Below are 25,023 nucleotides of genomic sequence, written 5' to 3'. Positions count from 1 at the left end.
ATATAGAAATAATTTTTGGGGTGGGCTATAATATATAGCAACAAACAATAATTATCTAGCACCTAGAGACTATTCAATATAGTTAACAGTGAATACTGTAATTTCTGGAGAGGCTGCAGCCACTTGGCCTCCCCCTCCCCCTAAATACGCCACTGAGTGAACGGTATTTTTTAATAAACTATTTTTATTCAATATCAATTTAAAAGTATTTCGTGAATTTTAAGCACAGATAAAAATACAATAAGTAAGTGAAATAACATAAGAAAAAATAGTTATAATAATATAAAAGTAGTTCATTAATGTCCATGCTAATTAAGACTTAAAATATTTGTATTGTGTGTCCAATTTATTCCATGATGAAGAAGAAGGTTATTGGCGATAGTTATATATAGGAAACAAGTCTCCTATTATCATGTTTCAATGATTATAACATATAAGTGAGTTTATGGACCTATTTTTTATAATAATTAAAGGTTATACTCTGTAGTTAGGTAATATTTGAACTTTAAGTTCATGAATATAAATGAACTTATACATTTTTTAACAGATTTGATATTCAAGATTTTTTTTCACTTATCTCTCAATTTTGTCTTGAATACTATATTACAGCAAACATATTATAAGATTAGTATTCTTTATTACATTATTACTATTCTTCATCATATCAAATAAAATTCATCCAATAATTCATTATGAGCACATCATAATCGAAATAAATCTCAGCAACTTATCTACAAAATTATAAATCACTGGAAAAAATATCAAATCATCAATTAATTCCAAATTCAAAGTCTATATTTTATTTAATATCTCTAAACATAATCATTTTTTATATACATAAATTATTGTAATTTGAATAATGATATAGGTCTAACTATGTCCTATACCAAACGTTTTCTGATTTACATATATTTTTCTTAATTTATTAAAACTAAACATTCTGTGAGCTGTTGAAATATACTCTGTTTCAATAATATTAGTACCCACCAAAACCATTTTATAACTAACAATTCCATAGTGTCTTATATCAATCGATTCAAATAAATTACAACAAAATACAATTTTAAATAAAATCTCACAATCTATAATATAATGCATTGTACATAACACACTAAATACAAATTATTTATTTTTCTAAAAGTTGTGTGGGATTCCTTTTGGGTCCTACTTCTGATTTATTTAAACGTTAATTCACTTGCATAAATTAACCGACTGTTAAAGAGGATTAGTGTCAATTCATAAATACTATTTATCCAGGAAATGAATATTAATAGTGATTATAAATATATTATAATATACAAGTGTAAATCGTAAATGTAATGAATCGATGATAACTCCAATATGTACTTAAAAGAGAGATTCCCCGATTACATCCAATTTCGATCAGAATAGTTCAATTTCCAATCACATGTTTATGTTAATGCACAACGACCCTTCAATAACACATTGTTATAATATTGCAAGTGTAGGTAAGTCACAAATAGAATATATGGTAGGTAGGTTAAATACAAGTTCAGTAATAAGCAGGGCTTGGATTTGTATGAAACAGCATGTTTTTTTTGCGACTTCTGATTATTGATTTTGTCAGTAATGTCCACGAATCACCTCATAATGAGAGAAATGGTGGTGTTTTTATTATGCATATTTTGAATAAAATGCATATTAATGCATATATTGAATAAAATTAATATTATTGCATATTTCGATTATAAGAATGCGAAAAATGCATGTTTTATAGTATATTTCGTAATTAATATTTAAAATTTAATATTAATATTTCATATTTAATTCTAGCTCTGCTGATTAAAGTATAAAACTTGGTTTTTTTGTCAAACACAAATTTTATTTTTATAAATACAATCCTATGTTACAATAAGTATGCGATTAAAGATTGGATAGTTTGACGGAGAAAGATAAACACAATTAATAAAATTTTGTTGGTCAATATAATATCTAAGATAGAAATTAAAATGCATATTTTACAATTTTATTGCATATAAATCCTAGCCCTGGTAATAAGTAACTGATAGAAATTACGAAAACACTTAATAACTAAAATTACATATAGTTAAATAATGAAAAAATAAAAACAATATAAAATAAAATTATAAAATTATTACAATATAATATATTTATCAAAGAACACAATCAATTGCATTATTATCAGAATTGGTATTCATTAACAGAGTATTTTTTGAAGAGAAAAACATATTATAACTATCTAAGGGATGTTTGAATTACATAAAATGAATAGGGATCTCTTATATTATGAGAGTAAATGTTGAGGTATACTAAGGCTCAATTAATGTGAATCATCTATTACCTTTTTTTTTAAAGAGTAACAATAGAATTTCTTCAATCAGCTAAGGATTTAAGATTTAAAAAGTTATTGACGTTTATTTAATCAGAACGAGAGGCCTCATTCTATTTTAATATTTTTCTATATTATATTACATTGTACTTTCGAATTTAATTAATAATAATATAATAATCATCATTGACTGAATATATTTTAATGCGACTAAATAATAATATAAATATGTACATTTGTAATACACTAATACACGTTGTATTTATGTTATGAAACAAAATTTAAATGTCAAAATGAAATAGAACAAGAAAAAACTTTTTTTTAAACTCAAATCTAATGTTATAAAAAATTCACATCGTATTATATTGTATTATTGTGTTGTAATGTAGAATGGAATAAAAGAAAATAACTTTGAAGAGAAATGTTATAAAAAAATCGTATCGTGTCGAAAGGTAATTTGAAAAAAACACCAATAGACTTCTGGGTAGTGCTTTATTAATATTATTAATAATCATATACCTTTTTCATAACAAATCCTGCGATGAAGTACCACGACCTATGGGCAGCATTATTGTAATAAAATTATGTGTTTCTGTTTTTGTTATCTTCTAACTTTCTGTATACCAATGATCAGGCAAGTGAAATATTCTCCCATGCTTTAATAGTTTTATTTTTTATTAGTAAAGTTATTATATATTAACCATAACCTATCAATTGTATTTTGGTATATTTTAACAAAAAAATATCATTGAATTATATCAAATCAATTTGACGAGAATTATCAAGATATTAAGTCCCCAGCTAATAATATTACAAGGATGTTCAGTGTTCACTAAATATTTTTAAAAAAATACTTGAAAGGTTTTCAAAGTATGTTATATTTGTTTTATATAGTTACATTGTATAATATGATTTTGATAAAAATAAATCTCAGTTCAACTGCAAGGTGTGTACTATTTAAAATACAATTGTAAAAGATATGTAAAAAATTATGTAATTAGAACTTAGGTTTATTCATAAAAATTAAATACAAAATATTAAGATATGTATGACGTATGATTTTGAAAACAAAACGCGGTATCTAATAACAATTTATAAATATTTACATAATATCAGACATTCTAAATTTTTAATTGTTGTTTGACATCATATTTTATTTTAATATTAAATAACACCCTATACATAAACAGTACCTATACATCTATATTATACAAGGCGTAACATAATTACCTGATAGATATGATAACTTTTGTTTCAATCAATATTTTCAATTTCTGATTCTGAGCGAAGCGATGAAGTATTGATTTTACGATGATGTATGTTTTTTTTTTAATTTGTGTCATTTTGCTTGATAAGTTGTTAGAATAATTTCAACTTCAGTATCTTTTTTAGAGTAAAAAATCTAGCCAGAGCATTTGGAAGTCAAAATTCAAAGTAGTTTTCAAAAACACCAGGAAAAATTATGGAAAAACGGGATATTTCTAACAAAATTGGTTTTTAACAAAATCTATTTTGGTATTACGTGTAACTCCAAAATAACTTAGCGAAATAGACAATTTACACTAATTTTTACACCAATATTTTATACACACCATAAAACTTTTAATATATTTCGACTTCTGTTGATCTATTAATAGGCATATGAAATTATCAATTATTTTTAGTTTTTTTTTTAAAATTAATGTCGATAAAGAAATATTTGCTCGGTAAAAACATGAACATTTAATATAAGATTTCTCATAAGTTTGTCTATCTTAACCGATAAAAAATTGTCTATTAAAAATTCAAGTTAAATTTCTTATGAGTTTTGATGTTCAAAATTCTACAACATTAGATATTCACATGGAACGATATTCCTATTTAAATGTAATTCAAAAACTAATACTTGTTAAACAACAAGCTCCTTATACACAAAATTATATTCAAACCAATATAAGTCTATGGTATACAGCTCTGGGGATCAGCAAAACTAACATCAATAGAATACAAACCTATCAATCTAAAACTCTAAGACAAATCACTTGAGTATCATATTACGTTTTCAATCACACACTTCATCATGAGTCATGACCTCTCCATACCCTTGGTTGTAAACATGGCTAAAACATACTACAAAAGATTTCATAACCGCGAACAATAAACTACGCCTGACAAAATTTATCAATTCACCTTATTTTGACTTACCTTGTTATATTTAATACCTTATTCCTATCGGTTAATTCCAACTATCTATTGAAAATAAAACACAAAAAAAAATCAATTGCATCGAGCTAAAAAAAACCTAATCAGATACGAAACACAAACCGGTTTTCTTAATTCACTTTACTCACCTCTAGGATATAAATGGCATCGGTGTATTGATGTATAACATTTGAAAGCAGTGATAAACTACATTCGAAATTCGTTGAAAAGCTTGATAAAAATACCCACGTTTTTTGAGATTTTTTCACATTTTTTTTACGATATTATTTCCATATGCTTCAAGAAACAATTGAAATAACATCAGTAAATTGCATTTTTAAATAACCATCGTTCGATTTGGTCAATACAAAAATAATAATAAATTAAACTTTTTGAGTAGGTATGTACAACTTTTTCAGCTAAAATTGTTCACAAAAATAAATCAATAAACATTTGTGTTGCACTTTTAATACTTATTTATTAAGTATTTACATTGGTATAATTATAATACTACCGAACATAAAATTTGTAATTTATACATTCCTCTATCTTATAGACGAAAAATTTCATTTCGCCATACGCTATTTAAGAGTTATTTCATATTATTATCAATTTGTTTAATTGAAACAGCCTCACGAAGGTCCAAACAATTAATTAAAATTATACGTACTACTGATTTGGGTAAACCACAAAACAGACAAACTAATTGAACACATGTGTTAGAAATGTGGTTAGCCTTTAGCCAGTTAGGTATAATATTAATATACTTCAATATTATTTCCGTAGGCATGCGCTCGGCAAAAATCAAATTATTTCATTCTTTATTAGTTATTCATTTATTGATATAACTACTCTTTGTTCATATCAATATATTTAATATCTAAGATTTGAAAATTTTTAATAATCTAAATTATATCCTAGACAGATAAACCGTCTCCGCTCAGAATCGTTTTTCGTATACAATGGTATAATATCATTGGATTAAAATTTAATTCCATCCATTATAATAACCTACTGTACAGCAGTGCGACATCCACGACTTACCCGCTTTTTTAAAGTTAAATATCCGTAAAATTTAACACGTTGTTAATCTTCTATCAGACATATAATAAATTATAACAACCTTAATGTGGTAATTTTATCGATCCATTCAATAATTATTTAAATAATTATTAAAAATAATCTTTAATTACACATGTTTTTCAGTCTTAAATTTAGAACGTAATATATTTTGTTAATTAATAACAAATGCAATTAGGTACTAATACCTAACCTTTGAAGTCATGTAGTCTATCAAAAAATAACTTTAAGCTTCTATATTTAGTAAAAACAAGATATTTATTTCACCGTTAACTTTTCGAATGATTCAACAACTGTCAGTATAATTCAATGGTTTAATAGCAGTGAGTGGAAGATTTTCCCTGCATCATTGCTGATTTGTTTAAATAAACGATGGGGGTCAGAGGAGAAATATTGGCAACATAGTTCCTTCTCTGGTCCTCGGTATCATATTAAAAAAAGTATAATTTAAAGGTATAAGTCTTGGAAAAAAATAAAAAAAAGTTCTAAAACAAAACATATAGCGTTCAAATCCAATAAATATATCAAAAACAGCAAAATTCCCCATATTAAATATTGTTCCTGTCAGTGCAGAAAAAATATTATACCAATAACCGTTTTAGATTTCATTTTCAAATGTGGGTACCAAATGTTAGTTAACAGTATGAACAGAAAAGTTATTTTTATTCGTCATAGTTGACAGTACGTAAGTACCTACTTTCCAAACATATTTTTTTAATGTATTTATCGTGGAGGTAAGAAGGTATTCATTGCAAGTTCTCTGAACATATCTAAAATACGTAACGTGAATCTATAAACAAGGTGATTGAATCATCTAAAATCTTGATTGTCTATTTTATTTAAAAAAAGTTTTATGTCATTCTAAGCGAGATATAACGATGTAATATTTATGATATCTTACAATTTTAAAAGTCGCATGATTCGCTTAAAAATAGGGATTTCGAAAAAACCTTATGGATAGACTTTAAATAGTGTTCTTATAGGTACATTTAAATTTTATATTAAGACAATTCACTTTTCTAATATTTAATGATAAAAACACAAATATAATGCACTGACAAATTATTTTAACTTCATTTATGTAAGATACCTATTACCTATGTATTATTTGACTTTTAATCACGATCAAAAACAAATAAAAACAAAAAGAAATCGAATTCAAAAATGTTCTTAAGAATTAAATTATTACTCGAGATCACTATTTCTTTTTGTTCTGATTTTTATGGAATCTGAGCCCAAAGATCCTTGGAATCTATGACTGCGAATTCTCATCCCTAACTTTTATAATTTTGTAGTTGTTTTTATATTATTATCGATCCCATCAATAAAAGAACATTTTTCATTCCTCATCGTTCTTCACACCTTGAATTTTTTTTAGATATTTTCTTACTTTATTTTTGTACCTATTTTATTTCTTCGTATTTTGGAAGTTTGAGGCCGGTTTGATGACGATCGTGCCCTTTACATGGTTGATGAACAGCGTTACACGTATAAGAGAGTTACAGGCCAGACATATTTGTATGAAATATAGTCGCACTTATATAAGACTGGCATCATTGACTAATTTGGCTGATTGTAGAAAGTTTAAAACGCGTTGTATATAGGTACAGGTGCATTTACGGAAAGATTAATATTATTCACCAATAATACAGATGTTTTATCATATACACGTTTTATATAGAAATTATCAGACTGCAGATTTAGGTGTTGTGGTTGGTTTGGCTAATACGATTGATTCAGATCGTGTGATAACAGTGATATCCGCATTTATTTTATGTAAAGTACTCTATATGACTATATATAATACTAGTAAACTTGATTCTTCTTATTTTATAACCGTTTGCAGGGGTTTAAGTGGGGGGGGGGCGCAGGAGGACTCAGTCCCCTTACTTCTGACGGCGGTTAACAAACGTCCCCTTTAACAAATTAGGATTTTATACATTAGACATTATACATAAAATTATAATATATGGGACGCTTAAAACTATATGGAGACATTAGCCCCCTCTGGAATTTTTTCCTACTTTAACCTCTGCTGGAAATAACAATTTTAGAATTTTTACCGTTTTTTCTTGATATTTTACCAAGTTTATAAAATGTACTGGATACCTACTTACTTAAATTTCATTGTAAACTCAAACATACATTTTTATGCTTTATTATTTTCTTTTGCTACTCCTTGCTTTTTCGTAAGTGACGCAAATGACAGGTAACCATAAATGGTTAAGTCCAGTTAAACATCACAACCTGTAGGTCATTGATAAACTTTGCTGAGAAAAGCGAATGTGCTTATAACTCTAGTCACTAAAACAGCCACGTCATCTCAATCAGTTATTACTTTAAGTAATTTATGCCTTCCACTTACCCATAATTGACATTCATAAAAAAGGAAAGATTCTCAGATTTATGTCATCTGTAGTCAAAGTTAATACCAAAATTGTTGAAAGGCATACGCCTCTCTACTCTGAATTTAATATATACACTAATAATGAACAGTGAAGTACTTATATATAATGCATGCAAGATTATCGAAACCGTTCGATATATTATTATTATATTATGTTTAAATCATTGTTAATAAACATACTTCGATTTTTAATCAAAAACTACCTACAATTTTTTAATTGCTTTTATTAAACTAAAATATTCATATCTAAAAATCTAAAACCACGTTAGAACCGATAATTTCCTAACATGTTAAAAATGTGTAAAAACGATAAAACTTAACCTAAACTAACTATAAAACATGCATGATCCATTATAGCATTAACTAGAAATATACATAATCATTAATTATCTGCCTAGAACAAAATTAGTTTCTGGCAGTCTTACCTCACATATTTAATATTAACATTTTTTTAGATTCTGAACGGAGTGATGAATGTATTGATTTTACAATGATTTTTTTTTTTTGTGAGTGTGTGTGTCTGTGTACAGCATAACTAGTCGAAATAATGCTACAATATCAAACTTTGGGGGTGGTTTCTGATGTAAAAGTGACTATCCTTGTTGCATTATAGAAGTCAAAAGTAAACATTTTCCTTCAGTTTTCAAAAAAATCGATTTTTTATATGGTTTTAATTCAAAAACTAATCACTGTAAATACTTGAAATTTTCACAAAATATTTATGATAGTATATAATATACAGTTTAATTTTCAAAAATTTTGACTTTTCTTGTGTTATTTCTAGACCACTGAAATTTTCGACTTTTAAGAGAATTTTTGTTTGAAGTGTCGGTAAAAAAATGTCGGATGACCAAAAAAAATTGAAAATTGAATAAAAGGTTCATTATGAGTTGTTCTTATTGTACCTAGCTAAAAAATTAAAAATCGTTGGTCACAATTTTTTTTTATAAGCGTTTATAGTTCAAATTTTTACGAAATCTGTCGAAAACGCAAAATTTGCAAGTAATTTTGAAGTTGAAAAATCATAAAATTTTTGTGTTTATAACTAAGGATTAAAAATACAACACTAAGTTTTCCATAAGTTTTCCATAAGTTTTCCTTCAAGTAGCTATAGAGAAAACTTGAAGCATCATTATAGGAAAAATTTTATGTGCGTTTGAATTTTAAATTTCTACGAAATAGTGTAACGATAACGATTTATCCTCAAACAATTTTAAATATTTGTTATTATTCAAAAAGTATAAGTCGTAGATACTTGAAAATTTTACTAATTATTAATATTGGTATTTTCTTTACATGATTTAATTTTCAAAATATTTTGACTTTTTTTGAGATATTTATAGACACCTGAAATTTTCAATTGTTCTGGAAAATTTTTTTTTGAAGTGTCAATAATTTTTTTTTGGTCCTATAAAAATACTTGAAAATTTAATACAAAGTTCCTCATAAGTTATTCTTATAATGATTAAAAAATTATAAGAATACATAGGCACAATTTTTTTTATTAGCATTTGAAGTTCAAATATTGACAAAAATTCATCAAAACCATGAATATTTGCAAATTATTTTGTAGTTCAAAATTCATAAAATGTTTTGTCTTTATATCTAAGGTTAAAAAATTCAACACTAATTTTTCCATAAGTTTTGCTTCAAACAGCTATAGAGAAAATTTGAAGCGTCATTATAGGAAAAATGTTTTGAGCGTTTGAGTTTTAAATTTGTATGAAATCGCGTAATGATACGATTTATCCTCAAACCAGGTATATGTATATCTATGATAATATAGGGTATTATGAATTATGATAAATTGATAACTACATGCAATGTTTTTGGAAAAATTGACTATGCATTATGCATGCCTTATGCAAAATGCGTCCTAATTGAAAAATAAAATTTTTGTTTCAAAATAGAATATATGACAATATTTAAATATAATATATCCTAGACTAACAAATCATCTCCGTTCAGAATCGTTTTTCGTATAAAATGATACCTATCATTGCATTCAAATCTAACCTACCCTAGTCAGAGGTCCACCCCACCACTTAATGTACAGCAGAGCGACATCTACTTACCCGCTTTTTTTAAATTTACTTGCCGATCACATTAAACAATAATATTTGAATAAAAAATTCTACATATTATCATGGTCCGAAAGCAAAATAAACAACCAATCACTGGCGAAGTCGTGACAGGTCGGCTAGTATACATATATATATATATACAAATGTAATTTTTAAGGACTATTTTGGTCATTTTTTAGAGCATATTTGTATGGTTTTAAATTCAAGTGCGAAACGCCATTAAATAAAATTATATAGGTAGCCGTAGCTGTACTAATTGTTTGTGATTGTGTATTAGTATAATTATACACGATTTTCAAATGACGATTTACGTGTTTTTATTATTATTACACACATCATATCTGTCATGAGCTAAGCACTCGGGCGAAATAAGTTTAATAATAATTGTATAAAGTATGACATTGTTCAAATAATAATTATTACATACCTATAGTAAATAATTGCCTGCACATGTTTTACTTGTTGCTTTTATTTACTAAAGTCATTATATTAAACTTTATACAGTTGGTCAACTGCATCCAACATCTAATAAGTTGACCTATTGAAATATAAAATTAAATTTATAACAACCCGTGTTCATTGTGAAATTACTTAAAACATATCTGACGTGAACTTTTACTAGTGTTTATTAGTGTTTGTTTATGAAAGCCATCATTAAACTGGTATAAGTACGTATAACTGATTTTCTATTATGTAATTTTAAACAAGATGCCTAATTTAAGACTGTATGATATTTTATTTTTAACAAACTATGACTCAAGTTGAAAATATTTATTAATATCTAATTAGTTTTTAGTTAACTTAATATATATATATATATTTATTACAAAAAAAAGCATAACATTATTGACTATGGATTATAAATTTGTTAGTTTATATGATTATTTATACATCCACCCAAATCGTATAAAAATTAAAATATTAAACTCTGCAAGAAATATTACCTCAGACTTATAAAAATAAAATATGGGATTTATGAATTTATTTATTTTTTATTTAAAATCTATCAATATATTATATATTAAATATGATACATATTTTTATTTATTTAAATTATTTTTTTATTTTCCTTTTATTTGCCTTTTATTAAAAAATAATTATAGCAAAAATTTAGGATATTATAGTATTTTTTTATTTTATGTAGGGGAAATCCGCGGAAACATAAACCATTGGGTGTGAGGTGGTACGGTATGGGTTATTTTTTTTTTGTAGGTTTTTAAGTTAGTAGGGTTATAACACGTGTTTTTGTATGTGTGGCAAGGATATGTTGCTAAAAATCCCGGGTGGTCACCAAACCGGGAGCTAGCAACTGCGGCCGGTACATACGCTCAGTGCGTTTCTGTAGATTGAGCATACGACCGCACCTCACCAAGCCACAATATTATAGTATCATTATTATCAAAAATGTGTTGTACTCTTACTAATATAAATAATAAAAGTGGTATGAACATTATTTAGGTTTAGCGATAATATTACGTTATCATCATTTTTGGCTTCTAAGTTCAATCACTAATAATATACAATAAATATATAGTAAATACATTATGCTAAAATTTGTTATTTTTTTAGGTTGTATAAACTACTCGTCGAACTTGTGGATATGATTATGTATACAGCCTCATATATTACCAGTAAGAAAATATGTACATACTTTAAATTCATATTAAAACAGCATACCTATTTGTTGAAAATTCATTTTTGAATAATCATAATAATAAATAATAATGAATAACTTATTTTATGTCTTTTACAATAAATTCAGTAGATAGTTGAAAGTACCAGCTATAATTTAATAATTACTTTATGATATTTATAGTTTTATTTTTTAAAATTCAATAAGGTATAATAGCTTAAGATAAATAATATAATACTAAAAACATGTTTTAATTCAGTTTTATTTTTTTTTATATATACTTACCTTAGAAATTGACTTAAGGAATTAAAATGCCATGCTGTATTATAGTACAGTGATTGATTGATGTATAATTTTTAATTACTTAATGAAGTCAGCTGAAACTAATTAATAATTTATTTCAATAAAAAAAAACTTAAGAATATATTTGGAAAACCTTTGGAGTTTAGAAAAAATATTTTAATATCATAAGTTAATTACTTATATATTTTTAAAGCCCTACTTTTGTTGATCAAAAAATAAAATCAGTGAATTATCCATTTTGAGGTCCAAATATTCTAATGACCTAGAAACAACTATAAACTATAATACAACCGTGACAAAAAAAAACCGTGTCTTATTATCACCACAAACAATGCTCCCAATGTGATAGCAGCTATACTAAATGAACGAGGTGCAATTGTATCATGCAGTACCTATATACTGGATTAGTTTAAGTTTATTCACACCTACATAAAGCCGTGTTTTAAAAATTGTACTCGAAGAATTTTTCATTTAACGTCAGAGAAACCTGATAAAATGATTATATTAATATACTGTGAGTACCAATACCATAATATCTACGTATAATATTATATTATATAATAAACAAAACTAAATTGCATCTATTGTTTTTAATACAAATCAATTTTTTTCGAATATTTTAGTTAGTTAGACCCAATTAATCATCATCAGTATTGTAAAACTGCTTATTTTTTAATGTCTATAAAATACATATACAAGTACGTAAAAATATAATCAATAATATGTTATATTTCGATTTTTTATTCATAAATTAATTCTAATTTAAAAAAGCTGCAAATAAACTAAAAATAAAAACTTCAAAAATGATTTATTAAATAATAAATAGTGAATGATGTTTTCGTATTTTCTTAAAACCATTTAAATAAGTTTAAATGTATGAAAATCAAAGGATTAAAAAGTACCGATTATTCCAATGAAAAATATATGAAATGTTATGACTATTACATTACACTAAAACTGAAATTTTTAAACAATTAATATTTTCGTTTTGCAAAGCATAGTTTAAAATCATTTTCAAATAACACATTATTTAAATCATTTAATTAAGCCAATAGTCATTACACTATTTAAGCTTCAAATTATCTTAATATTAGGTGAAATCATAATGCAATCGTATTGTAAGTGAAACTAAAACATTATAAGAAATAAAATACGTCTTTTTTGAATCTTAAGGTACTTATTTTGTAAAGAGATTAGACAATTTAACAAATATTTAATTATAATTTGATCAACAAAAAAATATAATATAATACAGCATACAAAGTTCTAAATTATTTATTTTCAGGATTTGTAAACACTTGCACAACAATTATCGTTACACTATATCTACAATTACAATGTTACATAATTTCATTAATTTCAAATGTGACACTTTCTCTTTACAATCTACGTATCATATACGATCTGGTTGTTTTTTTTTGTAATATTACAAATCACATTACAGGTCCGATATAACTATAATTTAAGCAAACAAATTTTAACTACAAGCTGAACAAATTTATTTATGTAGATACATTTATTAAAAAAAAAATTCTGAAAAATATAAAATAAGCATTCAAAACTGCGATAAATTGATTTGATAAAATATGATATAGTTTTTAATTATCAAGCTTGTATTGTGTTTTACCGACTTACATATATTTAAATGAAAAATTATGCAATATAATTCGAATGTAAATAATAAATATAATATTGTATAATTACCATTTATATTACCATATTATTTTAGAATGGTTGTGAATTTTTTTTATGAATAAGATTTTGTATCAAAAAAAAGTTTAACACCAAATTACCTTATTTATAGTTTCGCCTTAAGGATTCTATTTTATCATTATTATTACTATTTACCTATGTACTTATTCTAGCTATTGTAAATATTTTTATTTTATTTTTTTGTCTCATGGTTAATTAATAAATATAAAGAGATTATAGATGTATAAATAAATAGTTTATGAATATACGTTATAACTTAATCACCTAATAAAATTAATATTTATTTAATTTTTTTTTCGAACAAAAAGATTGGTCAGAATCATAAATATTTGGTTCTGAAAATAAATCTATATAGGATCATTTTTCATAAGTTAAATATCAACTTCAAACAAAATATTGTAACATGATTACTAAAAAATCAATAAGTACTTCATTTCTTGAAATCCTCTGCATCCTTTGCATCTACTGAAAACAATGTATTAGTAGTATAAAAATTAAAGTTTTCGATATTAAACAATTAAATATGATAAATCTTACTAGATATAGTTCAACTAATTTAACTAAACATTTTATAAAAAAATTATTCAATAGAATATTTGAAATTAAAATAAATACCTAGCATTTATAAAATATATTATTTTAAATACAATTTCACAAGGTCACAAATTCTTTAATCTTTAGAACAATTATATTTTACGTGTGCAAGCTGTAACTCTACTCGTGAATTTCACCTGGTATACATTTTACACACAAGTCCTTTAGATCAGTTAAAAATTTGTTTTATTAAAAAACACAAAATATACCTTGAAACAAAAATATTATGAAAAGTACATAAATGTCAATGTCAATTAATTAAAACTATACAGTTGACCAAAAAAATATTTTGTGTATCCATATGTTGTGTACTCAATGTACCCACTCATATTATCTCATAATAATTTTTTACCAATCATTACACTGTACAATAAACAACTATTAAAATGTTAATGACAACTGTGTCTATAAAATTAAAATATTTTTAATATTAATGTAAATATTTTGTCAGACAACTTAATGTTTCACGCATAGTTATAATAAAATAAAGGCTTATTAAAAGCCATATTTTGAATATATTTTAAGATTTACAATATACATATTATTAATAAGTATTAATAAATCATAAACCAATACAAAAAAAAAAATAAATAGCCATTAATTTCATTATGTACAAATCCAGATATTTTGCTTTGATTTACTAAGTCAGATAACTTAAAGTTGTATGTTTTTTTCGTTCAGTTGTCCCTTAAAAAACATTAAACATTCACAAAAAATTATAGCTAAAAGGAATAAATAATTATTATGCGCTTGCAATTTACATGAGTGCATTTATTTTGTATTATTTAGATACGATTAACATTATTTCAACGCTTCTAATTAACTATGTTAAAACAAAACAATTATGTAGTCTTAATTAGCATAGGTTCACAAATGAGAGAAACTATTTTAAATATGTATAATTACATTCATTATGAATGATTACTCAGAAATAAATGTTAAATATTATCGTTTTGATAAGTTACAAAAGCAATTATTTATTTTTCTTATTTTCTATACTGAAATATACATAATGTAAATAATTTTAAACATGATAAAAATGTGAATCTCAAAAAAAAATTGCGTTAAAATCATTTTATGTGATATCATTAAAAGACACTCCTTTAACTCTGATGTTTCTGATAAACTTGACCCCAAAAAATCTGTTTTTATAAATACAATTATAAATATATATATATAATTATTTAACCCCAAATATAAAATATATACAGTACGCGTAAATGAATAAGAAAATCATTTTCTTTTCACACCGGTGTAGTTCGAAGTGAAAGATAAATTCAATTCCTATTAGTAAATACAACCTTCTAGAAATTAACAAGTGCGAACTTTGTGATTACTATAATTGGGACCCTGGCCGGATCTTGGTTTTTTTTCGTTGTTAATATTATTATTTGATTATCTATTCGCTTCTTCGCTGTTGTATTGGAAACCCGTAAAAAAACGATAGCGTTAGGGTGATAAGGACGTGTGACAATCTTTACATTATTAAATGCAAATACTATTAGACGGGCCCCTATTACTGGTCAGACAAATTAACGTAATTTATGGGTTTACTATCAGACATTCAGTGGGATGGGATAGTATAGTACCTGTAGGGGAACTGGAAAAAATGAATTTTGCTCAATGACTCGGAATCGTACGAATGGCGCCATGCAGTTCAACCGCCAGTGACCCAGTGTAATACAGAAAAATCCATTTGTTTTCCTGTTTATATTTTAACTACAATACATATAATATGTATAATATAATATTGTACACATACTATAATAGAATAAAAGGTCTCAAATAATTATAATATTTACTTAAAATCTCATCAGTATCTTTAGTTAAATTATTCTGAATAAATAATAGTATAGGTATAGTAACTTTAATTGACAGTCTCAAAACCATACCATAAATAAAAACATATATTGTTAGTTCTTGTAATTATTATAAACCTAATCAAATATAGTCAAAAATGAATATAGTAAAAATAATGATGTTCAAGATGATCATAAATAAAAATCTTAAGTCAAAAATACATAGTAATTATTATAATACACAGACATTTCTAACATAAATAATTTGCTGTGATTTTTATTTGTTTACATAGTAGACTTTACAATACATCTGATTTATATTTGGCAATAATTTAACATTAATATTTAAATCAATTGTGATTAATTTCTATATTCTGAGGGAAATATAATATAAATCCTATTATAAGATAACAGTAGTTTTTCTTCAATAATCATTTGTTTAACTATTGCAATAATTCCAAAATATTAATCACTTCTCATTTTAATATTTATTTTATAAATAGTATAGACATAGAACAAAAGTGATTTCTAACAAATAATTGCACGTCTTTTCAAGTATATCAGATAAATTATAATAGATGATTTACTTTAAATTATACCATCGACGAAATACTATTAAATTCCAATTTATTATTGTGTTATTCCAAAAGACTTATGTCGTTAAAGTAAATCTTTTATACTCACATGGCCAAAGATTGAAGTCTGCTTTATATTTGTTTTAATCTTTTTACGAAGTCTTTAACGACCTATTCTCTTATTCCACATAAATTATAGACAAAACACAAAACCACAAAACAGTGTATCACTTTACAATATACCAGTAATCACCACAAAATCTTTTGACACTTTAAAGCCTAGAATTAACCCATTCTGTAGATAGGTGGTTGGTTTAGGATACAGGGTAATCCATTTGATTAATTAAACTAATGTTTGGAAGAAACCACTTATTTAATATCATGAATTTAAAAAAAAAACTTACACATTACATTGACATGTTCATATATATTTCGCGTTCTTATTTTATAACTTAAATTTGCTGATATCAATGAAAATCAAATAATTATTTAATTATTTTTCCCAATTTGAAAATATTTATTTCAACACCAACCAGAAAGGGTTTGAAATGCATGCAATGCACCTCGTATATATTATTATTAAATCATAAAAAGTACAAATTTCTAATATTATATATTGGCTTTTAATTGTATTTCTATCTGTAAGATAAATTAGAATGCGTGTTAACCGTTCAGAAATACGTGCACGTACGACTTACTCACAAGTGATTTATAGCATAAAACTCTTATTATTTATCTTCTTTAAGCCAAAAAGTCTACAAAAATTTCGATTAATCCAATTTGAATCTTAAATCAATCAATAATGTATTCCATACAGGTATTGAAAATATTCATTCAAGTATTCGCTTATAAACACAATCGACACCAACCAAAATCGTGATATTACCAAGAAAAATAAGATAAAACAAAAGCTTAACTTTTAATATTAAAAAATTTCAAATAAAAAGTATTTGAAAACTGTTTTATTAATGGTATGACGATATAAGGATTTTAAACTTTTTCGAAGTTAAAATAAAAGCACTTTTACTCATTTCGTTTAACCTTGAAGTGAATTTCAGTTGATTCTTCAAGTCTTTAAGCATAGTCGTTGAAAATAAAATAAAATAATATCCTTATCATAACTTATATGTTTATTGTAGTATATGGTATGTAACTATGTACAACATAATATATTACATTATATACGATAAATTAATTAAGAAAATTTCAAGTTTCTACAAGATCCCGTATTTTAACTTTTAAGATGATTATAAAAATCTATATCGGTACGATTAAACAGTTATGAATGCATTATTTCCTCTAGTTTATATATATGCAGTTGTTTTTCTATAATAGTTAATTTGCAACAAAGCTTTTGAGTCATTAAAACACCTAATCATCTTTCCAATCAAACAGTTTACTCAAACAAATAAACAATTGAGTGAAAATCTGTAAAGGTAATATTAGATCAATATTAAATATTAATTGATGTTAAATTTATATTATTTATAGTTATTATCAGTTATATTATAGTATTTCTATAAACGTAATGAAACTTAAAATATTTATAAATAATATTGTAACTTTTTGTAAGTGAAAAAATCATATTAAAATATTATGAATAAATTTACTAGATATTATGTCTATGAATGACAAATCCATTACTTTGCAATAATATGAACGACACAAAAGTTTTCTACATTTTTTATGTGTAGACATTTAAATATTTGGATAACTATTTAAGTTATAACTAGATTAATTATTTTGTTAAACTAAAAACTAAATAACTTCCACACGCTTCCAAGTTTTAACATTTTATCAAAATTTGTTTTATAAATGTTTTTTTTATACATTATTATTTAAAACAAAAAAAAATTACAATATAAATAATATCTAAAATATCTAAAATATAAATAATATATTTAATATTCTTTAAGAATACTCGTATTTTTTACAATTCCAGTAAATTAAAACAATTGTTTCTTCCTTGAATTAATTATTATTTAATTAATTATATATTACAACTTATTATTATTTATTAGTTTAATACTATTATACAATATTATAGAAATTGATTTTAATTACTAAATTTCATGTGTTAATGTTAAGAATACTTTTGTTCTTTTGTATATTTGGGATGATGAACATAGATTCGATGATATTATATATTTTTCTAATGTTAACTAAACTAAAACATATATGAAATGAGAACATCTAATAAATAAATAAAATAATTTACATATCTGTAACAACTTATTTGTTAAAAAAAATCGTTATAGGAAAAAAGTATAAATGTGCGCTTAAAACTATTTTTATACTTAGGTATAATTTATTGATACTACTCTACTACACAATACTGATATTATTATCATGATTAATAATAACTGTTATACATATTTTTGTATTATTAACAACATCTAACTATGATAAAAACCACTCAATAATGTTAGGTTTCAAATGAATTTATAAAAACTATAACTGTAATTATTTTAGTTATTTACAGTAGAATACACTTTTTTTTTAAATATTTTAATTTTTTATTATTTGTTCAAAATTTTAAATTATAACGTCTAAAGATGTAGACATGTAGTAAACAGATGCAAATCAAATTAAATATCTATGTACGTAGATGCATGTAGAACATTATTACTGTACCTACTACAATTACAATATTGAAATCGTTTATAACTTGTGAACAAAATCATTTGTTTGAATGGATTTTCAATCATTACAACAAGATAATAATATTTTTATTATTTATTTTTTTTTTATTACCTAAGGAAAAAGCCTCGGTAACGTGACCATTGGCTTGTTTTTTCATGATGATGATAATTTAAATTAAATTGTACAATTCAATATCTTTCAAAAATAAAATTATATTTTGGATGGATTCTTCGTCAGGGCCCAGTGCGTCGTGAAGGTGTTCCGGTATGTTGTATTTTTGTCTTGCCTCTTTTGTGTCTCTGCATTCGGTAATAATAAGTTTGATTGTAGTTGTAATTCCACATGTAAGGCATATTTTTGGTGGCTCTTTTTTCATAAGGTGGCCATGAGTGTGATGTGTATGGCCTATTCTGAGGCGATTTAGTATGACTTCCTCTTAATATTTTATAATTGAGACGAGTGGTTTATTCAATAATCCGACGACTACTTAATTTAAGTGGTTTTTATCACGGAGTATTATTTAATGGAGAAAAGATAGTACCTATTACATACCTAGTTGTATACCTCTCTATGTACGCTGTGGGGACGCACTAAAGTTTGGACTGCAGGCGTCCCGAAGGACGTTCGGTCGGGTGTTCTAGACGTGATACGTGATAGCTACAATATAATGTAATATAATAGTATACATGCATAGGTTACCACCGATTACCGTGGATGTCGCAGGAGCGTGTACACGAGAATGCAGTGGTGTGAATATTATACTGCATTTTTCGGAGGTATTTATAATAGAGGCGGAAAAAACAAATACACGCACACATAGGCGCCAGGTTTTCAAAAAGCTATTGGGTGCTCTTACCAATGTAAAACAACAATGGCGCAAGCATTGGCGGGGAGGGAGTAATGGGTTGTACCCACCCCCATCTCCCAGAAAAAAAGTCCTGTACGTGCCACTGATGTCAAGTATTTGTGAGTAGCTTTTCCCCCTCACTCCGTTTACTAAATTTTCTACAAACTGGTAACAAAACATATTTACAATATAATATAAGACAATTTTTAATGAATACTGAGTATATTATAATGAAATAAAAGTTTTTAGTAACACATATTATAATATTATAAGCTTAAACAATTAATATACAAATATTTTACATTACAATTCAAATGTGTTTTGACGAACTTTGGCTTTATTTATAAAAGTATTAGCGACTTTTTCAATATCCACATCTTCATTTCGATGGACATGAAGAATAGCTATATCATTGAGACGATTTTGTGTCATTGTTGATCTCAAAAATGTCTTCAACCTCCTTAATGCTGAGAAAGACCTTTCTGCAGTGCAGGATGATACTGGAATAATTAAAGCAATTTGTAGGAGCTTGGAAAATTCTGATAACATAACACACAAATTTTCAGATTTCATTAAATTTACGGCGTCTTGTAAACTTTTTATAGAGACTTCTCTAGATTTTGCAATATCTAAGAACATATCTCGATGTAATATCAATTTATCTCGGTTAAAATCACTTCCATAAAATTCAATGACATCGGTAATATATCTGTCTTTGCCGATTACAAATTGTTCTAATGAAAAAAGATAATAACGTATTTTGACGCTTCATAATTATTAATTACTATTTAATTAAATCGTCGAATACACAGTAGGTACCTACACAGCAAGACCTTTGTCACTTTTACAAAATTGACGAGTTGACGAGGAACATAAAACAAAAAGATTTACGAGCTTACAACTTACGACTTTTTGTTATTGTGAAAGTATCTTATGAAAATACCGGGAAAAATAATGATATCGTGGTGATAACGGTTTACCTATTTTAATTATATATTGGGTGCTCCGCACCCAATGAATATTTTCAATGGGTGCTCGAGCACCCGAGCACCCATGTACTTGGCGCCTATGCACGCACATACACAAATTTATTAAACGGTGTCATTATAAATATTAGTGATGTGTAGATAACCATTGATTTTGTGTTGAGGCTATGAATAATAGTTTCGTCGACTGCAATAGCTAGGTTGTTATTATATACTCAGGTCTTTTATAGCACCCCAACAATAAATCGTTATATAATATATTTAGTTCATAGCATTTTAACAACGTACGTTACCCCAGCCCCCCCCCCCAATTTGATTTTTGCAATTTTTTTGCGCCAGTAATTAGTGCTCAATTCCTGCCAATTCCTGCCGCAAACCCCGGAATTCCTGCTCTAACGGTTTTCCCGGAAAGTCGAATTTTCTCCTGGTGGGGCTGGGGTAACGTTACTCCAGCCCCACCCGGGGAAAATTCGTCACACATATTTTTTTTTTATTTTTACGGGGGCGCTTTCTGAGCAGGAATTGGTAGGAATTAAGCACTAAATATTGGCGTTGGAAAAAACTAAAAAAGTCGAATCCTGTCCTTGGGGGGTTGGAGAAATGTTTCCCCCGCCACACATATAGTTTTTTTAATTTTTACGGGTCCGGTTTTTGGGCAGAAATTCCGGGGTTTGCGGCAGGAATTGGCAGAAATTGAGCACTAATTACTGGCGCAAAAAAATTGCAAAAATCAAGTTGGGGGGATTGGGGTAAAGTACGTTTTTTAACAAGCACATGTGGGACAAAATCGGTAGATAGGGAAAAACATCAAAATCAAAATTTGTTTCCAAAATAGTGAAGGCAGAACGTTAGAACGTTCTATAATATTATAAATTTTAGTTAGGTTTGGTATACCATTTATATTTCTAGTATTTAACAGTATTAAACAATAATATTCATCTTGATTTGAATACTCATTTTCGTAACAATTTGATTGAATCGCCACCATGTCATATTCTTATGAGTTTACTCTGATTCAATATCTTAAGCATACGTTTACAATTATAGATGGACTGAAAAAAGCTGCTTTACATAGATACCTTGAATCATATATTGTGATGATTTTTTTATATTGTTTATATTATATTTGTTATTATTATTACAACCATATATTCAAATAACATTAAGAACTAATAAATATATTAAGATACGTCGATACAATTCTATTCTTCAATAATCTTAACCACAATAGTTTTATACCAAAAGGCAAAAAGTGTGTACTGTGTAGTACATATTATATTATAATTTCAGTAATTTCACCATTAAAATATAATTATACCAAATGCATCTACGCAATTATTTAACTAACTCAAAATAATTATAGTGTAATAATGTTATACCCTTACAAATAACACCTTTTTAAAACTTTTTCTTCAAATAAATTTTCACCATCATAGTTTCAGATAAACTTAAATTCTTAAGTATTTCACTAAAAATATTTGACTTTTAAAACGTTTAAGACTAAAAACTATAGTAATTAAAAGTATACATAGGTACCTATGTTCGTAAACTAAAACAGAAGCTATACATAACTCTTACATAACTCTTACATTTACATATCAAATTATATAATTGAGTAATAGTTAATGGTAGGCGGGTACCTATATAGTTCTTACATACATTATAATATACGTCTTAAATAAACAATACCATATAAATTTATGGGCAAATAATATAGACATATTATACACGTATGGAACTCAGAAGTATGTTTATAAATTATAATTTTAAAATATTTCTTTTAACATTTAAAAATAAAATATAAAATCACGAAGTAAAATTTAATTGTGAATTATAAGTTGTTTTTTATACACAATAGCAACTAAGTATGTGTTAAAATAACTATTCATTGTGAGTAATTAAATCATTGAGCTATTTCAAATAAACTAAGAATTTTTTTCAATATTATTTTATGTTTTTATTCATTTATCAAGCAAATAAGATTACAATATAATAAGCATATGAGCGCGGCAAAGACAAAATTAATATAACATATTATGTCAAAAATCTTCATTATCATAATTAATTTTTATATTTAGCAGTTTAATAATTTAAAAATCATTAGTTAATGAAAAAAATTAATTATTAAAAATATTTAATCATTTATAATGTATAATGTTTCTAAAAAAAAAGAATGTGTTTTATAATCCTCCAATATTTTTTTTGTCACATTAATTGGTAGTCAGTAGTCACGCTGTCGTGTTTCGAGTTAAAATTAGATAAAATGAGATTATTAATAACTATTTTACCTTATACTTACACATTGTGTCCAATACTTTTGTTTAAAATTTAAAGTAGATATAAAAATAGAATGATGGCTTTATCACTTTGATCTATCTCAAACCACTGAACATTTTGTACATACTATAAATATTTAGTATTATGCATCAAATATAAAAATAACAATGAACAAATAAATAAATACATTATACTCGTAATTCAATATTATAATTTATTAACAAGTAAATTATTAAGGATAAGGATGTGATGTTTTGTTGATGTCGATACCTAAAATGCATTATGTAACTAATTTAGAAATAAATTACAGCACATCATCCATATATATAGATAATAGTGAAAAAGATACTTTTCTTCATTATACCACCACTATTTCGTTTATTATATTTTAACCACGACATAAAAAATCAGTCTACTTGGTCACAGTCTAGTGGTTTTAAATATTACCCATGTTATAAGTCATATATATTTCTAACTATTTAAGAATATCTAATATTTATGTTTCAGTATGGATTCTGAGTTGCCTAGTATCAAGCAGAGGTGATTTAAGAGATTTGCCAGGGTTCAAAATGTTTGAAAGTTGTATAGAACCACCATCAAAATGTCCAAATCCAAATATAACATTTCACTTATATACAAGGTAAAATTAAATTATGTAACTCACATACGATAATATTATTGTGTTTTTACAAATGAGACACAAATTGAATTAAATTATATTTATCTTATAAAATTAAATGTAATATTTAAATTATTTACCATGTGAAAATTACAATACTATCTACATCTAAGTGTTCAAATGTGTACCTACACATATTGGTTTAGTATTAAAACACTATAATATGTTTTCAGTTAAAAATAAAATTGTTATACTTTTGCTTTCAAGATTAAAATCTTGACAATCAGATAAAAATGAATGAATTTTAAATATTGTATTTTATTTTAATGTTATTTAATTAATTTAATTTAAATGTCCATTAGCATAAATAACGATGTTTACAATGGTGTATGTTTTTTTTTGTTAAAATGTAGTATTAGCCTTCATTAATTACTTACATATTATAAATAAACATACATAGGTACCTATTATAGGAGAGTTCTTCAAATTAACTAAGCAGATTTAAATAAATAAAAAGAAATAAAATCATATAATATTTCCCTTATATTTAATTTAATTTTAAATCTAATGAATTTATTATATTTCGTTAACCCGTGAAAGCATTTAAAATATACGATTTTAATCGTAGAATTTTATAATTTATTTTAAATAAGTACAGGAAATACTCTAAAATAAAAGTAGTCTGTAAAAAAAATTCTACCTCCCACTTTCTAATCTCTACCCTTTTTGCTTTTTTACGGAAATAATTCATTTTGATTTACGACATCAAGTACACGGAACTCATACCATAGAATTTTCGTTATCATAGTGGTTTGGCGAAGCTATTAATTTTCACTACAATAATAAATAAAAAACAATTTTCTACTAAAAATCTGAGTTTTCTATTTACTTTACACTGTAGAGAGGTTGTAATATACTACAGAAACATAAAAAAAATATTAGACACTTATATTAGTTGATATGCATCGTAT

General features: G+C 25.5%; 1 protein-coding gene across 3 annotated transcripts in view; it reads left to right on the top strand.

The window, feature by feature from the left end:
- Positions 1 to 10,612: 10,612 nt before the first annotated feature.
- The window catches only part of LOC107166710 (pancreatic triacylglycerol lipase-like), a 39,487-nt gene continuing 25,076 nt past the window's right edge, over positions 10,613 to 25,023 (top strand). The window contains exons 1-3 of one of the 3 annotated variants that reach the window (XM_089228702.1): positions 10,613 to 10,731; positions 11,633 to 11,694; positions 23,941 to 24,073. In XM_089228702.1, the coding sequence (XP_089084828.1) occupies positions 11,664 to 11,694; positions 23,941 to 24,073 (164 nt within the window). In that variant the 5' untranslated portion in view covers positions 10,613 to 10,731; positions 11,633 to 11,663. Of the gene's footprint in view, positions 10,732 to 11,486; positions 11,505 to 11,632; positions 11,695 to 12,378; positions 12,514 to 23,940; positions 24,074 to 25,023 lie in introns of those variants that run through there. The other 2 variants (XM_089228703.1, XM_089228704.1) reach the window with 2 other exon arrangements.

Source organism: Diuraphis noxia, unplaced genomic scaffold (genome assembly GCF_037042655.1).
Source record: "Diuraphis noxia isolate RWA-SAM2 unplaced genomic scaffold, SU_Dnox_SAM2 contig0005, whole genome shotgun sequence".
Taxonomy (NCBI): Eukaryota; Metazoa; Arthropoda; class Insecta; order Hemiptera; family Aphididae; genus Diuraphis; species Diuraphis noxia.
This window is presented reverse-complemented; position numbering and strand designations above follow the sequence as displayed.